Source organism: Ceratotherium simum, chromosome 16 (assembly GCF_057802395.1).
Source record: "Ceratotherium simum simum isolate JZ-2026a chromosome 16, ASM5780239v1, whole genome shotgun sequence".
Lineage (NCBI taxonomy): Eukaryota > Metazoa > Chordata > Mammalia > Perissodactyla > Rhinocerotidae > Ceratotherium > Ceratotherium simum.
In genome coordinates, this window is record NC_141915.1 from 16753195 (window position 1) to 16770191 (window position 16997).

The following is a 16997-nucleotide window of genomic DNA, read 5'->3' on the forward strand; positions in this document are numbered from 1 at the left end:
TTCATAGACATGAAATATATTGCTCAAAATATTTTAGACTCCATAATATGATAGATTTCGAAGGGGCATGTGAACGTCTGATTCAGTGCCCTTATTTAAACATGAGGAAACTGAGCCTGGAGCAGGGAAGCAACTGCTCATGATCACGGGGACCATTAACAGCAGAGTGAGGACTGGACCCCAAATCTCAGGGTCCTGTTCCCTATACCATATCGTGCTGCTTCCTCTACGGTAAGTTTGTGCAAATGAATTCCATTTCTACTGTGTGCTCAGTCACAGATGCCATGGCCATAAGACTAATTAATGACCCTGGAAATCCCACAAGATTCTCTGAAAATCACAAACTAGCAAGAAGCATTACAAATATGGGTATGGTTCAGTTCCACGTGCCCTTGCAATTGCTCAAAAGGACTCTGGGGCCCACAGATAAATAACTCACTTTATATAGTAATCAGGAAGAGAATAAAGAGCAGGAAAATGTCTCCTTTCCTGTTTTCAGCACAAGTATTAAAGTATAATCTAAATTTAGGATCTAGTACTTTTGTGGCAAAGCAGAGGCAGCTGAGATTAGGCTGAATCTTAGCTTTGAGTTTTACAGCTTTTGTTAAAGCTTGGATTACAGCTGTTACACAACTTGAGGCAGAATCTGTTTCAGTCTATGAACATCTCTTTGTTAACTTCTTGATTCCTCTGGTTCTGCTGCCTGAGTCATCACGCCTCCGGCTACATGACTGCTAGGGTTTCTAAGCCCAGAAAGCATGGACAGGGGCAAGCACGGACCCAGCTAAACCCGACCTTTACATGGGAATCCTTCCAGGGCCACACTGCCCTGTAGTTCCCACCCACGCCCTCCCCCAGGCTGGGCCTGTTGCGATCCCCACTCCCCTATCACCCACTCATATTTGCCTGAGGTCTGATAAAGCAAAACTCCAGTTTCACAGATGGTTTTCTCATCCACATCTCAAAGAAGAAGTAAATACTGGCCAAACCGATATTTTTCTGAAGATATGGGCTTTGAGTGTGAGCCAATTATTTTAACATTCTTTTAAAGAAGAGAAAATCTGAGGAAAATAGATATGATATTGGATTTATGTGACGGTATGACAATATCATGGTTACTAGACACTAAATCAGAGAGCAAGGATGGGCAAAGCTGCACTCACGAAAACATGTTCCCAATGAGTCCACTGTCTGTTCCAGCGGCTTCATCAAGTCTAAAGACAGAAACCTAGTAACCGAGAACTCTAAAGCTTCTCTCAGATACACAGACTGTAATCACTCCACATCCTCTCTGATTACACACAACAGTGAGGCAAACAGAATGAAATCCCAGTCAGCATGTGCTAATGAAACTGGAAACAAGCTGGGGCATCAGGCTGCTGTTTCCAAGGGAGAGAATTAGTTCTATGCTTATGACATGCAAGAGTCAGGAATTTCAAAACACTGAAACGCTACAGTCAGACATAGTTGGTCCGTGTCTGAATCCACACAACCACCCAGGAAGTTTTCTGACACAATACTTGTGACTCTGGCTAAAGCTGGTCAGCCAGACAGCCTCGGCGAGCACTGGCTAGATGTTACCATGTGGGGAGATGGGCACTGAAAGCAGAAACAAAGTCGTGTCCCTGACCTGAGGAAGCTTAAATTAGAAAGAGCCAGCATTTGTTGAGGGCTTACTGCGTGCCAGACACTGTGTCAAGCACTTCATGTGCGTTATCTTGCTAATCTTCACAGCTACCCTGTGAGGCAGTACGATGATTATCCCCATTTTACAGATGAGGAAACTAAAGTGCTGGGAGGTTAAGCAACTTGCCTAAAGACAAACAGTTGCTATATTGCAGAAACAGGATTCAGCTTCAGAACTCGGTGATTTCAGAGCGCACAACCTTAATGCTCACACCACACTGCCTTTTCATAACCTAGGAAGGCCACTCACTTACAAAGAGTATAAAAACACACCACACTTATCAGATTCAAGAGATTCCTGATATTCACAGGTCTTACGTCTCTAGCTTTGACGCATCATGAGAGACCCACGATGCACTGCACACGCGAACTTGCCGTCTTCCCGAGGCATGACTCGGGCCAGCACAGCCGAGGGCTCAGTGTGAGGGCAAATTACTGAGCTGGGAGAGGGCTGAGCCTGTACCAAATTGATTAATTTGGTGAAAGAGCAGGATTTATGGAAATGTCTTGAATTATATAATCTTCTTACTTAAAAATGTAGTTTGAGTTCTTTAAAAATAAAAGTAACTCAAATAGGTTAAGTGTTGCTAGAAGTCGAGAGAGGATTTATTTTAATGAATATATAAGAAGCATTTATGATCAGTATATGAATAGTTTGCATCTACGTCAGTGTTTTTAAAGAATTGGGAGCTGAATATTACTGTTTGTTTTTTTTTAAAAGTAGCTTAAATTGTTCTCCGAACTCAAGCTGCTCAAATTTCAGATAGTCTGAATAGGTGGTAGGTGAAAACAGGCGACTTTGCTGTGGCATACGACTCAACGCATCAGTGTGGAGGTGATACAATCTATGAAGAGATGCCTTGAAGCGCAGAATTCAAGGGAACTGAGTGGGTTAATCAAGGAAGGCTTCTTGGGTGAGGTGAACTGAGTTTCTCAGTACCAAAAAGATAAGCCTTTCTTTGCTTGCTACTCTTAAGTGGTCTCTACCCCAGCCACTAGGGGATCCAAGATAATCAGAGCCTTTGCTGCTCCCTCTGCCTGGACACTTTTCTTCTAGTCCTTCTCAAGCCCCAGGTCTCAGAGGAGTCTTCTCTGACCATCCAATCTAAAACCATTACTCCCCTCAAGACCCCTAAGATATTCCTTCACATAACCTAGTTTTATACCCGTTAGCATACTTAAAATCATCTTCTAATTTATTGGTTAACTTGTATATTATCTGTCTCTTCTTACTAGAACGTAAGCATCATAAAGGAGAGATCTTTTCTGTCTTGTTCACTGTGGTATACCCTGCACCAAGAGCAATGCCTGGGTAGTTAGCAGGTGCTCAACAAAAATATTTTTTTTTTTTTGTGAGGAGGACCAGCCCTGAGCTAACATCCAATGCCAATCCTCCTCTTTTTTGCTGAGGAAGACTGGCCCTGGGCTAACATCCATGCCCATCTTCCTCTACTTTATATGGGACGCCGCCACAGCATGGCTTAACAAGCGGTGCGTCGGTGCGCACCCGGGATCCGAACCGGCGAACCGTGGGCCGCCGCAGCGGAACGTGCATACTTAACTGCTTGCGCCACCAAGCTGGCCCCTCAACAAAAATATTTTGATTAAATAGATGAATGAATTAAGCTGCTAGGTCATCATTCTGTCCCCAAACAGGAGAAATCAGTCATTTTATTTCTCCGGAGTAGATCTGTACTAGAAAGATATGTGTTTGATCTATGACAAAAGCTGTAAGGAAAAGGCCCAATACCAATTTCATCTCACCTGTTCTTTTTTTTTTTTTCTTTTTGTGAGGAAGATTAGCCCCGAGCTAACATCTGTCGCCAATCCTCCATTTTTTTTTTTTTTTTTAAAGATTTTATTCATTTATTTTTCCCCCAAAGCCCCAGTAGATAGCTGTCTGTCATAGCTGCACATCCCTCCAGCTGCTGCATGTGGGACGCAGCCCCAGCACGGCCGGAGGAGCGGCGCGTCGGTTCACACCCGGGATCTGAACCCGGGCCGCCGGCAGCCGAGCGCACGCACCCAACCTCTAAGCCACGGGGCCAGCCCCAATCCTCCTTTTTTTTGCTGAGGAAGACTGGCCCTGGGCTAACATTCGTGCCCATCTCCCTCCACTTTATATGGGACACCGCCACTGCATGGCTTGACAAGTGGTGCATCGGTGAGTGCCCGGGATCCGAACCCCAGGCTGCTGCAGCAGAGCATGCGCACTTAACTGCTACGCCACCTGGCCGGCCCCATCATCTCACCTGTTCTGCTCCCACCATGCTAATTGGCTTGCACTTGAAGATGTGGGTGATGAACTTGGGAATGAAGGAGCTGTGGATAAAAAAGAAGTGACAAATTAGGCTTATTCTCTCTTTGGTAAAAAACAGCAAAACCTTTTTATTAAAGCCCTACTTCCTTCTATAAGAAAACTGAGAATGGAAGTAGACACAATGTGGCCTACCACCATCCATTGCCTTCTTTTTCTTTCCAACCAAAGCCCTGGTTTTATTTAAGTATCTGTGGCCTTGGGATGCCAGGGAAAAGCTGATCCTTCCTAAACTACAGAGGTGAATTCCAATTAGCCCAGCCAGTCAGAGCATGGCATTCCCTTGGTGACTGTTGTTGGTCCTGAGGTGGGGACATGATCTAAGCCGGCCCAATCAGATTGGAGGGAAGGACTTCATTGCATGGCTGGGGTGAGACTCTCTTCTTCTTCAGCGTATTGTGTTTGGATGTAACATCTAGAGCTGCCATTTTACCACCCTTCTCATGATGAAGCCAGCCCCAAGGAGAGCAGGGTAAAGAAGCTGGGTCCTTAATGACATCACTGAACCTCTGAATCAAACATCTTTAGATCTATTCTACCTCTGGACTTCTGGGTATAGGAAATAAAAAATTCACCTTCTGTTTAAGTCAGTTTGAATCAGGGCTTCTACCACTAGTAGCTGAAAACATCCTAACAGATATGATAGTGGGATAGAGGTAGTTATGGGATCTTAAATGCAAAAATAGGAAATAATTGCTAAAGGAGCAACGGTCTGATCAAGGAACAAAATATATGACCTCCGAAAAATTTACTGGGGACAGAAGAGCGACCTGGACCAGGCAGACTGATGATGCTGGTTTGGGGAAAGGGAGAACGTACTTCTAATATGTTAGGAGGGCTTTTTAGAAAAAATTGCAGAGGCCTGAGTAAGGAAAGCTGAATTGTACTGGTGCAGAAAGGAAGGGGTGGGAACTAGAAAAGCATGTAATCAAGGCTAGATCCAGAGTGAACTGACCAGGAGAATACAGGGTCCAGTGATGTCCAGTACATCATCGGATATTAGAGCGGGCACAAGCGTACAGGAAAAGACATAGAGAGATTGAAGAGGATGGAGGTCACAAGCCTGAGAGCAGCATTGGCAGAGTGAGGAGAGGAGGGTGCTAGCCAGCCTTTATCTCGACCTCCAAATCCTGCTTTATTGCCGCTGTTCCTGCCTTGGTCATGGACCCTGGCCCTGGAGTGGTACTGGCACCTCAACCCCAGCATATCCAAGACTCAGCTCCAGTCCGAATCCAGGCTCAGCAGACTGGATCTCATCTCCCCAGTCACCCAAGTCAGAAACCGGGAGTTACCCAAGACTGCTCCCTCGCTTTCAACCCCAATATCCAGTCAGTTCCCAGCTCTTTCCCTGAACTCCCATATCCACCCCTCCTGACCATCCCCACTGCTACCGCCCTTATCTTACTCACTTGAGCTCTTTCAATTGTTTCCTAACTGGTCTCCCTGCTTCAGCCTCATCCTTACTAACCCATCAGCTGCCAAAGGGATTTATTTCAAATGTAAATATGATCAAGACCCTCCCCTGATTAAAACTCTTGTAATGGCTGCAAACAAGGCCTTGCTTGATCATCTTGATTCTCTGTCCCCAGCCTCATCACACAAGCCCTGGCCTCAACCGGGTCGAGCTACTTGCAAATCTCATGATTCTACAGGCTATTTAATGCCTCTGTGCCTTTGCTTACACTGCTCCCTCTGCCTGGAATGCCCTTTCCTACGGCCATGTGGGTCGGTACACACACATCTCTTGGACTCTGCTAAAGGACATCTCTTCTGTAACGCCTTTCCTCAGTCACCTCCACCATACTCTACATAGAGGCCACAGATCTCTAGCCTAACATATAACCTACTTTCATACTTATTTGTTTACATGTCTATTTCCATCTACTTGACTATAAGGCAAATGAAGATAGGAGCCATGTCTACTAAGCCAAAGCACTTAATTCTGTGTCTGGGATATAGCAGGTGCTCAGGTGACTACATGTTGAATAAATAATAAAACAAATAATAATGGTAGCAGCTACCACTTTTTGAATGTCAGCTTGGTACCAGCACTTTACCAGGAAGTTTACATGACTTCTCATTTTATCCTCCCAACCACTATTAAAAGATTTGTCTTATTATCTCCATTATTGAATGGACTCCTCCATTCAATCAGCTTAGTGGATGAGGGAAGTCATTTGTGGTTCAAATAGCAGTTTCAATCAGAGGGGTGATCTTGATGTCTAAACAGCAAAGACTGCTGTTGTTTCAGAGACCAAATGGAGGCAGAAGGAAACATCTATGGCTTTGCATTGTTAGGGTAGGAAAGGAAGTTAAGGGGAAAGGAATGTAAACTTCAGAGATCAGATCAGGGGAAGGTCTGCTGATCAGGAGGCAGTGAGAACAAGGGACTATTTAGGAGGGATTCTTCAGTGCTCTAAACCAGAGCCAGGCCAAGCAAGTAACGTGAGACTGAATTCATGCCTATTCACAACGGTACACACAGTTTATAACCTAAGTTACTTCACACTCGAGCAGGCTTCGATTGTGCCCTTGAACGGGCTCTGTGTGCTAGGCTATACGGGGTGGAGTGGGGAAAATACAGGGACCAGGGACATGTCTTCGATGGGTAACTGCCAAGGGCTTCTCCAGGCCATCCAGGTGGCAGTGGTTACTGCCCTTGGCTGGGGAAGGGGTTTCTCACAGTCCCCTCTCTGAGGTTTCTAGTCTTTGGCTGGGATTTTACAAGGAGGAGAGAGTACCATGGATTAAGTCAGAAAACTGCTTTCTAGATCACAGGTTAAACTTTTCCAGATGTAAGAGATGGGCATCATATTCCCAGCTCACCCAATACGGGCTTAGTAATAAAATTAAAGGGCTTGGAGAGACTGTGGGGCGGATGCTGGGACTAGCTAAGTAAATGGACCCCTTACTCACTTTAACGTTAGCTCAATCAGACCGCTGTGCAACCACACTGGAGATTTTTGGTCACAGTAAATTTTTACAGAGACACTGTTTCTACCAGGAGTTATGGGGAGTGTCACAATGTGATTTATCAGCACTGCTTTTAACTCACGCTAATGAGCACCCAGAGAGTGAGGGGACTGTCAACTCCTGGTTCATCTGCCATACTGCAAACATGAAGGCCTCCCTGGAGAGTCCACTTTAGCCTTTCTTGACAAACTGGAAACTGAAGCTAACGCCACAAGCCACTCCATAACTGCTGTTCCTCAGGGATTTATTTGTGAGGGAGAGGGAAAGCCTTAATTGAATACAAACTGGGAGAGAGCTGGGGAAGACAGAAACTTGGAGTGCGAAATCACCTTTGGGACTTGGATGAGAACAACCTAAATACAGTAGCTTGGACTGGGCTGACCTTCCTGAAGCCCTTCCCTGAGAAGTTTGCCAAAAGGCTTGTTTTGATAATTGGTCAGAGGAGGCACTGACCCTCTACATTGCCTGATCTCAGGAAGAACAATGCTACAGCCAGATGCTGACTGGCAAAGGACCAAACTATTTCCTCGCTTCAGAACATCAAGCCAGAAATGGCCACACACAAGGACGTGGCAGGAAGACATACAGCACAGTGTTCACTTCATCTACTTTGGCAACAGAGCTCCCTGACTTGCTCTTCCCGATGTTCAGTACCTTCCCTGGACTCAAGCACATCCACAAGTGGATCAATTCTGGCAGCCACAGTAATAAGGACTATAGAGAAGGAGGAAGAGAAGGCTCAAAAGAAATAGAACTGATGGTGCCTACTCTAAAAAAGCTTATAATCTAGTTGGAGAGACAAAATACATACATGAAATCACTGAAAAATAATTTAATTATCCAAACCTGGGGGGAGGCAGGGGCGCTGTTATGTCCACTTAAAAATAACAGGACTCCCCCCAATTCATCTTTGTTTGCCTTGATGTGGTTCACGGTTGTATTGCTGTTACTGTTATCTATGACTTTAAGTGGCAGATTTAGTTTTATTACTATGCTCCTTTGGAGATACAAAAAAATTAGTTTGCCTGTAGGCGCCAGAATAAGCCCCAGCTGGATGGTGGGGACACCTGGATTGTGGGCATGCTGGCGGTCAAGTATAGCATTCAAAATAACCCAGTGACGAGAGTGTTCCAGGACTCACTTTGCAAATTTAATGCAGAACTGAGTGAAGTATTTCCGCGTGGAAGCCAGGTTGTCACGGATGATGGGGACGTTCTGCTTAATGTGAAGAATGACGGACGTGACGTAGGGGCTCTGGTCACCAACGTGCTCCACATTCTGCCACTGCATCTGAAAATGGAGACAGGGCAGGACAAGCCTTTAGATCCTTCACAGAAGGACAGCCTTACCTGCTACCAAGCAAGGGGCAGGGGGAGTAGAAATTAGGCCACAGCTTGCTATCACAGCTGCCATTTTGCTTTGAGGAATCTGTCTTACTCAGCCTGTAGTGGCTGTTTGTGAATAAAAACAAGTAAACCCACTTTATCTCTGACAGTGAGGTGTGACTCAGGCACCTTTTCCTACCCTGTCCCCCTCGTGCTTGAACTAGCCTTCCCTTCCCATACAAGTGGCAAGCTTCTAAAGGAACCTCACCAGGCAGATGAACTGGATCATATTCTTCTGTCAGCTGTTCTACCAGAGAGGGGCTGTGGGAGAACAGGGGAGGGACATCTACTTCTGAGCAGATTGGCAGCTTGGGAGATCAGAGGGGAAGCTGGGCTAAATAAAATGAAACCTGGACGAGAGTTAACCTATGCTTTTTTCTCTAGTAAATTGGGAGAAGTTGGGGATTTTCAAAAAAGAAAACTAGAAATGATACGACATGTGAGACTTGCTTGAAAATAATCTAGGGTTGGGAGGAGTCGATGAAACAAGATTAGCGAAGTTGTGTGATGGGTGCATGAGGTTCATTACACTATTTTCTCACTTTTGTGTTTAATTGAAATTTTCCATAATAAAACATTAGACTTTTACTCCTAAAACCTTTGGGATTACGTCCAGATTTCAATCAAGGGAAAGGAAAGAGGATCTCTGCAAACATGAGGGGCAGATTAGGGGGTAAGAGAGCGACATGGGAAACAGGGCAGGAAAGAGGCGCAGGGACACGTGGATGGCAGGCGCAGAGGGGACGAGCACCACTGAGAGACCTGAGTGGTCCTTGACCAGGCCATGGACCAAAAGCAGACCTGCTTGGCTCAAGCTCTAACAACCTGCGGAGAATGAGGGGAAATGCTCTGGAAAACATCTATAGTAAAACGGAGAAAGAAGCAATGCTGTAGCGTCTCTTCCCCTTTGGATATATCCAGGAGAAGAGAGGCAGTATCAGCCCAGCCTGCCCGAAGCTGGCAGAGAATGGGCGTTCTAATCCTGAAAAGAGCGGGAATGTGGGGAAGGAGTTCTGCTGAGTCAGCCTCTCAGAAACGAGCTGGGCTGTCTGTTAAAAGATCCTAAGCCAAACACAAACCATATAATATGTTCATAGAAAGAAGGCAGTAGTTCTGAGGCCTTCATGTCTCTGGCAAGAAAACGTTATTTTTATAGAGCTCTTGGGGAAAGGAAAAATTCAATACTGAGAGAACTTGTTTAAAAGAATCATATTGTACATGGATGATTCCCTGGCTCCTGGGAAGCTCAAATGACTCTATGTTTTGTCCTAATGTTTCTTCAAATCAGCAGATATTTATATTCTAAAAGCTTTAGGCACGTGGAAGCACAGAACCATAGAAATGCAGGAAGGAACAGATAAGAAAACCAAGGTCCACAGGCATTAAGTCTTATGCAAGGTTTCACAACGAGGCTCCAGATAGAAAAAGGTCTCCTGATTTTTACTGGGGAAAAAATAAAAACAAACAACGGAGAAACAGTAGAAAGGTCTAATATGAACTGACTTTATATTCTAATGCTTTGGTTGTATGCAATGTTTTCCTCCTCCTCCTTTATCTTATTCAAGAGACTTCTTTTTCCATCTGATGTTAGAGATTTGATCCATCTAAACAATGAGCATCCTAGGTGATTTAAATGAGCTCATAGGGTGAGGTCAAAATTAAAAGGTGCTGTCAATGTCTATACTTCATCTTCTTTTCCCCAGCTCGGCAGCAACACTTGGAGTAGAAAGTCCTGGGTAAGCACAGTGAACTGGGTAGGGAGCTTAATGCCCCCCTATCCTCCATTCGACATGAAGCTCTTCCATAGTAATGACTATTGTCTTCCAAGTTGGTAGCATTTATATTTCAACATCTCGAAAAGTTAATAAACAATTATCTGACCATTACAGTTCTCCATAAGCAGAAGATGACCATAAAGGGAGGTGGTGACACGCCCTGTCACTGGTTACAAAGCAACTCTGAAGCAAGATAGAGTGTGGGACATAGGAGGACTTCAAGTTCTGCTGATGAGCTAACCTCTTGATCACCTCTGGCCATGTCAGTGCGTGTCCACATTTGGAATACACGTGAAAAGATCTAGTTTGCTTTAAGACTTTAGCCAGTTATGGGCCGGCTCCGTGGCTTAGCGGTTAAGTGCGCGCGCTCTGATGCTGGCGGCCCGGGTTCGGATCCCGGGCGCGCCCCAAGGCACCACTTCTCCGTCCAGCGCGAGGCCGAGTCCCACGTACAGCAACTAGAAGGATGTGAACCTATGACATACAACTATCTGCTGGGGCTTTGGGGGGAAAAAAATGAATAAATAAAATCTTTAAGACTTTAGCCAGTTAAAGCAGTTAAATTAAATTAAATTAATTTAATTAACCGGTTAATTTAAAAAAGGTATTGGCAAGGGGCCGGCCCTGTGGCGTAGTGGTTAAGTGCGCGCACTCCGCTGCTGGCAGCCTGGCTTCGGATCCAGGCGCGCACCGACGCACGGCTTGTCAAGCCATGCTGTGGCTGCATCCCACATAAAGTAGAGGAAGATGGGCATGGATGTTAGTCTAGGGCCAGTCTTCCTCAGCAAAAAGAGAAGGATTGGCATGGATGTTAGCTCAGGGCTGATCTTCCTCACACACACACAAAAAAAGTAAAAAGTATTAACAAAACTCAAGTGGATTCGTGATTTTAAATTTAAGTCAGCTTAATGAAGTAAGAAAATAATTTCAAGTACAGGAGAACAATGAAAGTTGACATTGCTTTTACTGTTTTTTAAAAAATGTGCAAAATATAGTCAGCAGTGATTCTATCCAGTCATTGCCTTAGATGGCTGATGCCTGTTGCTATCCATCTTGTATGACTTAGGGTTTGGGTTGTAACTTGAATGGCCCAACACACCTACATTAGGACCTACCATGTGCAGGTCACTTGGCCTGGCATTTTGCAAACGTCATCACATTTACTATTTATATACGACCTTATTTAGTTCTCAGAGCAATCTTGTAGATGAGGAAATTCAAAAAACCCAAAAAGGTTAGTAACAACCAAAATTACACAGCTGGTAAATGGCAGAGTGGGGACAACCCAGGTCTGTCTAAACCCAAGCACTCCATCAGCCTGCTGCCTAGACACGTGTTCAAAAATAATTTAAAAAAAGAAGAAAAGCACTCGACTGGGCCTTAGTTTAAGGTAAGCCTAGGTTCTCAGGAGAAGCTAATGAAATATACAGTGATCAAGCAAAGTTCTCTTTCAAAAGAGGAAACAAACAGTAGCTTGTACTGGAAGAAAAAACATCATGAAAAGCCATCAGTAGAAATAAGATTCCAACTTTACTAGTTAAACTTCGCATTTGACATTTAAAATTTACCCCCTACACTTAAAAGTTTCTCCATTTGTGCCTTTCATTTAGATGTTGGGGTGGGGTTGAATACTACCGGTACTATATAAACAACAAGAAAAACAGTTTGCAAAAGAAGTAGTAACTAAGGTGTAGGCTTGATAGAAACAGCAAGCAAGGAAACTATCAGGACAACAATGGGAGAGCCTCCAGAACCTACACTTAGCCACAAGGAGAGATGGTGGGGACCGGGCTGTCCATTGCCAGACTGTGTATAAATGTGAAAAATTGGCAATAACCTAAAAATCCATCGAAAGTGAACTGACTATATTCATTTTAAGGCAAGGAGTAGATTACAGTACCTAAAATGAGGAAATGTGAAGTCTGCCAGTCACGAGTTCTAACAGTGTCTGTGCAACCTGCTAAGTGTGTGACTTGGGCAGGTTACCTAAACTCTCTGAGCCTCAGTTTTCTCAGCTATAAAATTGAGATGATGTTAATATCTATAATCGATAAAGTTATTGAAAGATAATGCATGGAATGCTCCTCATATAGTGCCTGGTATATATTAATTCCATGGTAAATGTTAACTATTATTATAATTTTAACAATAAATACTCTGTACTATGGAGTACTATGCAATCACTAAAAATATCGTAGCTCTCGATTAAATGACACAGAAAACTATTAAAACCTGCTAAATGAGAAAAGCAAATTATAAAACGGTATGTAAAGTATAAACTTATTTTAAAAATGTATGCATAAAAATAAAGACTAAAATATATCTATTAACTGGAATTATGGGTGATTTAAATTTTCTTCTTTTTAAAAAATCTGAATTTTCTTTAATGAAGGTGATTTGCTTTGCTCATAATGAGAAAAAAAATCTCTTTTACAAAAAAAGAAAGATGTGCTTTAATTATAGGTAGAAAGCGAACTTGAGGATTTCTTAACCATGGAGTTCTGTGGGCCTCCTGACATAGATCTACATTTTAATGACTGAGGAAAATGAGATCAGATTTGAGGACTGTTCTAGCTATTTCAAAATGTCTTTGGGGGATAGTCATGCAGCCTCCTAAATTGGTGTGTGTTCACAATCTTGAAAGCTAAAAGAAATTACATGCCAGACTGTAAGGAAATTTAATTTGTTCAGTTTCTTCTTTCTTTTTTTTTCTAAAACTACCATTAATGGGCAAAAATCTAAGTGTGTCTGATTTTGGACAGAGACTTAGATTCTTGGAAAAAGGACATAGTGAGGAGGGAACCATGGGACCAATTGTCCCTTTTAAGGAAGCCACAGAATTTTTTTCTTATCCTACATCTAAGGCCATAATCAGATATACTAATTCTTAAGGATTTACAGAATTTACATTTAAAAAACAGAACTCTTCATATTTCCACCAAAGCATTCCAAATAACTACCTTTTCAATAATCAGGAGACTTGGTTTGATTTTTGACTTCACTGTTATAAAGCTATATGGCTTTGGGCATATTACGAAAAAGAAAAACAAACAAACACACCAGAATGACAATTTACTAGTTTTCAGGGAGAAATATGCCAAGCAGACGGGAATACTTGGGTTGGCTGCTCAACCCAATTTCTTCCCTGCAGGAAAGTCATGGTGTCAGATCAAGAACAGCTGAAGACCAGCGTCTAACAGAACGCCTGTGAATGCTTGAAGAGCTCATAATCAAGTAAGCATGAACGCTCGTGTGACACCCACAGTACCGGACACATACTGACTTATTCCTCTTCCGCTTGTAGGCAAGTTACTTAAGCTGATTTTGCTTCAGTTTCTACATTTGCCAAAAGGACTTACTCTCACTCTTTACATATGGTGTGGTAAAATCCCACATAGAGAGAGACCTGAGTTTGAATCTTGGCTCTGCCACATGCTAGCTAAGAGATCTGAGACAAGTGACTTAACTTCTCTGAGTTTCAGTTCTCTAATCTGTGAAAGGGAAAAGGAAATAACATAGGTACCGTATAAATTCATTGTCAGAATTAAATGACATAATCCATTTGGGTGCTGATTCCTGATAAGTGCTCCATAAGTAACTTACTATCGTCTCACAGAGCTCGTCTAAGAAAAGAATGCCACATGGGAGGGGAAAGTGGTTGGAAAGGTGACTTTGACATAACTTATCAGCAACACTACTGTAATCTCAAAGTTACAGTTTCAGAGAAACCACTAAACTCTCATCATATTTCAGTTCCTTCACATGGGCCTGGCCTGTTTAAGGCTCTTCCAGTGTATTTTCTACCAAACTTGGCCACTCTGTGTTTTCCTCTCCTTTTCCAGCAGCAGGGCTTCTTGCCTGTACTCAGGGAGCCAAGAGCTAGATATAGGGCATTTCCTATCTCTGCCCTTTCTTCAATCAGCTCCAGGATGCTACTTGTTGAAGTAAGAAGCCCTGCGATTAAGCACCATCGAGGAGCATCACATCATCCTCAAGAGCACTTGTATGCACCTCAAGATCTCAAGAAGTCGTGATCCTGCCATTTCCTAGAAAGACACCAAAGTCTCCTACCCCATGTCTACCAGCTCAGTCTGTCAAATCTGTTCAGTAGAGTTATCTATGCCTCACTTTGTCACCATTCTTTGGTCAAATGGATGTCTACACACTTGAGTTCTTTCTTCTTCCTGCCTTCTTTACCTCCAAAGTCATTCAGGAAGTACTTACTGTGAAGCAAGTACTGTGCCATGCCATGGAGATCCAAAATGAATAAGATGTAGCCCTCAAGTTGTTCAAAGCTTAACAGGGGAGATAGAGATAAAAATAATTGTATAACAAAGTGGAGTGGTAGTCTAGGTACTGTGGTGTCTTGAGGGAGAAAGACACTCTGGGTGAGAAAAAAAAAATGGTGACATTGCAAGAGACTCAAGAGAGCCACAAAAATGTTGAAAAAGAACAAAGTTGGAGGACTTATACTTCCTGATTTTAAAACTTACTACAAAGCTACAATAATCAAAACAGTGTGGTATCAGCAGAAGGACAGACATATAGATCAATAGAATAGAATTGAGAGTCCAGAAATAAACCCATATATCTATGCCAACTGATTTTTTGTTTTTAAACAATTTTATTTATTTATTATTTTTTTTGTGAGGAAGAGCAGCCCTGAGCTAACATGCATGCTAATCCTCCTCTTTTTGCTGAGGAAGACCGGCTCTGAGCTAACATCTATTGTATGGTCAATTGATTTTTGACAAGAGTGTCAAGACCATCCAATGGGTAAAGAATAGTCTTTATAACAAATGGTACTGGGACAGGTGGATATCTACATGCAAAAGAATGAAGTTGAGGGGCTGGCCCCATGGCCTAGTGGTTAAGTTTGGCGCATTCTGCTTCGGTGGCCCGAGTTCAGTTCCCGAGAGCAGACCAATACCACTCATTGGCAGCCAAGCTGTGGTGGCGACTCACATACAAAACAGAGGAAGATTGGCACAGATGTTAGTTCAGGGTGAATCTTCCTCAAGCAAAAAGAGGAAGATTGGCAAGAGATGTTAGCTCAGGGTGAATCTTCCTCAGCAAAAAAAAAAAAAAAGAAAGAAAGAAAGAAAAAAAGAATGAAGTTGAATCCTTACCTCACACCATATACAAAAATTAACTCAAAATGGATTCAAAGCCTAAATGTAAGAGCTAACACTATAAAATGCTTAGAAGAAAATACAGGTGTAAATTAGATATGACACCAAAAGCATAAGCATTAAAAGAAAAAATATAAAAATTAGACTTCATCAAAATTAAAAACTTTAGTGCTTCAAAGGACATGATTAAGAAAGAGAAAAGAAAACCCACAGAAAGGGAGAAAATATTTGCAAATCATATATTTGACAAGGGGTCTAGTAGCCAGATTATAATAAGAACTTTTACAACTCAACAATAGAAAGACAACCCAATTTAATAATGGGCACAGGATGAGAACTGACGTTTCTTCGAAGAAGATACACAAATAGCCAATAAGAACATGAAAAGATGTTCAATATCTTAGTCATCAGGGAAATGTAAATACAAATTGAAATTACAATGAGATACCACTTTACAGCCACTAGAATGGCTATGATTTAAAAAAAAAGTGTTGGTGAGGATATGGAAAATTGGGACCCTCATACATTGCTGTGGGAATGTAAAATGGTGCAGCTACTGTGGAAAACAGTTTGGCAGTTCCTCAAAATGTTAAACATAGAGCTACCACATGACCCAGAAGTTCCACTCCTAGCTATATACACAAAAGAATTGAAAACATATTCACAAAAAACTTGTACATGAATATTCATAGCATTATTCATAATAGTTAAAAAGTGGACACAACACAAATGTCCATCAACTGATGAATGGATAAACCAAATGTGGCATAACCACACAATGGAATATTATTCAGCTATCAAAAGGAAAGAAGTACTGATACATACTATCTCGTGCATGAACACTGAAAACATTAGGCTAAGTGAAGAAAGCCAGTCAGAAAAGGCCACATATTATACGATTCCATTTACGCAAAATGTCCAGAACAGGCAAATCCATAGAGACAGAAAGTAGATTAGTGATTGTCAGGGAAACGGAGAGTGACTGCTAATGAGTATGAGGTTTCTTTTTGGTGTGATGAAGATGTTCTGGAATTAGAACATCTTCTAATGGTGGTGGTTGTGGGCCTTGTGAACATACCAAAACCCACTGAATTATACACTTTAAAAGGGTGAATTTTACTCGGGCCAGCCCAGTGGCACAAGTGGTTAAGTGTGTGCTCCCCTTTGGCGGCCCCGGATTTGCAGGTTTGGATCCCGGGCGCGCACCGACGCACCGCTTGTCAAGCCATGCTGTGGCGGTATCCCATATAAAGTGGAGGAAGATGGGCATGGATGTTAGCTCAGGGCCAATCTTCCTCAGCAAAAAAAAGAGGAGGATTGGCATCAGATGTTAGCTCAGGGCTGATCTTCCTCACACACACACAAAAGGGGTGAATTTTGCAGTATGTGAATTATATCTCACTTTTTAAAAAGAGGGCAGACAGGGGCCGGCCCCATGGCATAGTGGTTAAGTGAGCGCGCTCCGCTGCTGGTGACCCGGGTTCGGATCCTGGGTGCGCACCGACGCACCGCTTGTCAGGCCATGCTGTGGCAGCGTCCCACATAAAGTGGAGGAAGATCAGCACAGATGTTAGCTCAGGGCCAGTCTTCCTCAGCAAAAAGAGGAGGATTGGCATAGATGTTAGCTCAGGGCTGATCTTCCTCACAAAAAAAAAAAAAGAGGGCAGACATTTGAACTGGATCTTAAAGGATGTGCTCCTTGGAGAGACAATAGTGGGAAGAGAATTCT

The 16997-nt window shown here is 42.9% G+C and overlaps 1 protein-coding gene across 1 annotated transcript in view; it reads right to left on the reverse strand.

Moving 5' to 3' along the window:
• Nucleotides 1-16997, reverse strand: part of VPS53 (VPS53 subunit of GARP complex) — a 152981-nt gene that overhangs the window by 20349 nt on the left and 115635 nt on the right. Inside the window, exons 18-19 of the mRNA XM_004433325.3 lie at nt 8118-8266; nt 3939-4008 (exon numbers count right to left, since the gene is read on the reverse strand). Coding sequence (XP_004433382.1) covers nt 3939-4008; nt 8118-8266 — 219 coding nt within the window. The remainder of the gene's footprint in view (nt 1-3938; nt 4009-8117; nt 8267-16997) is intronic.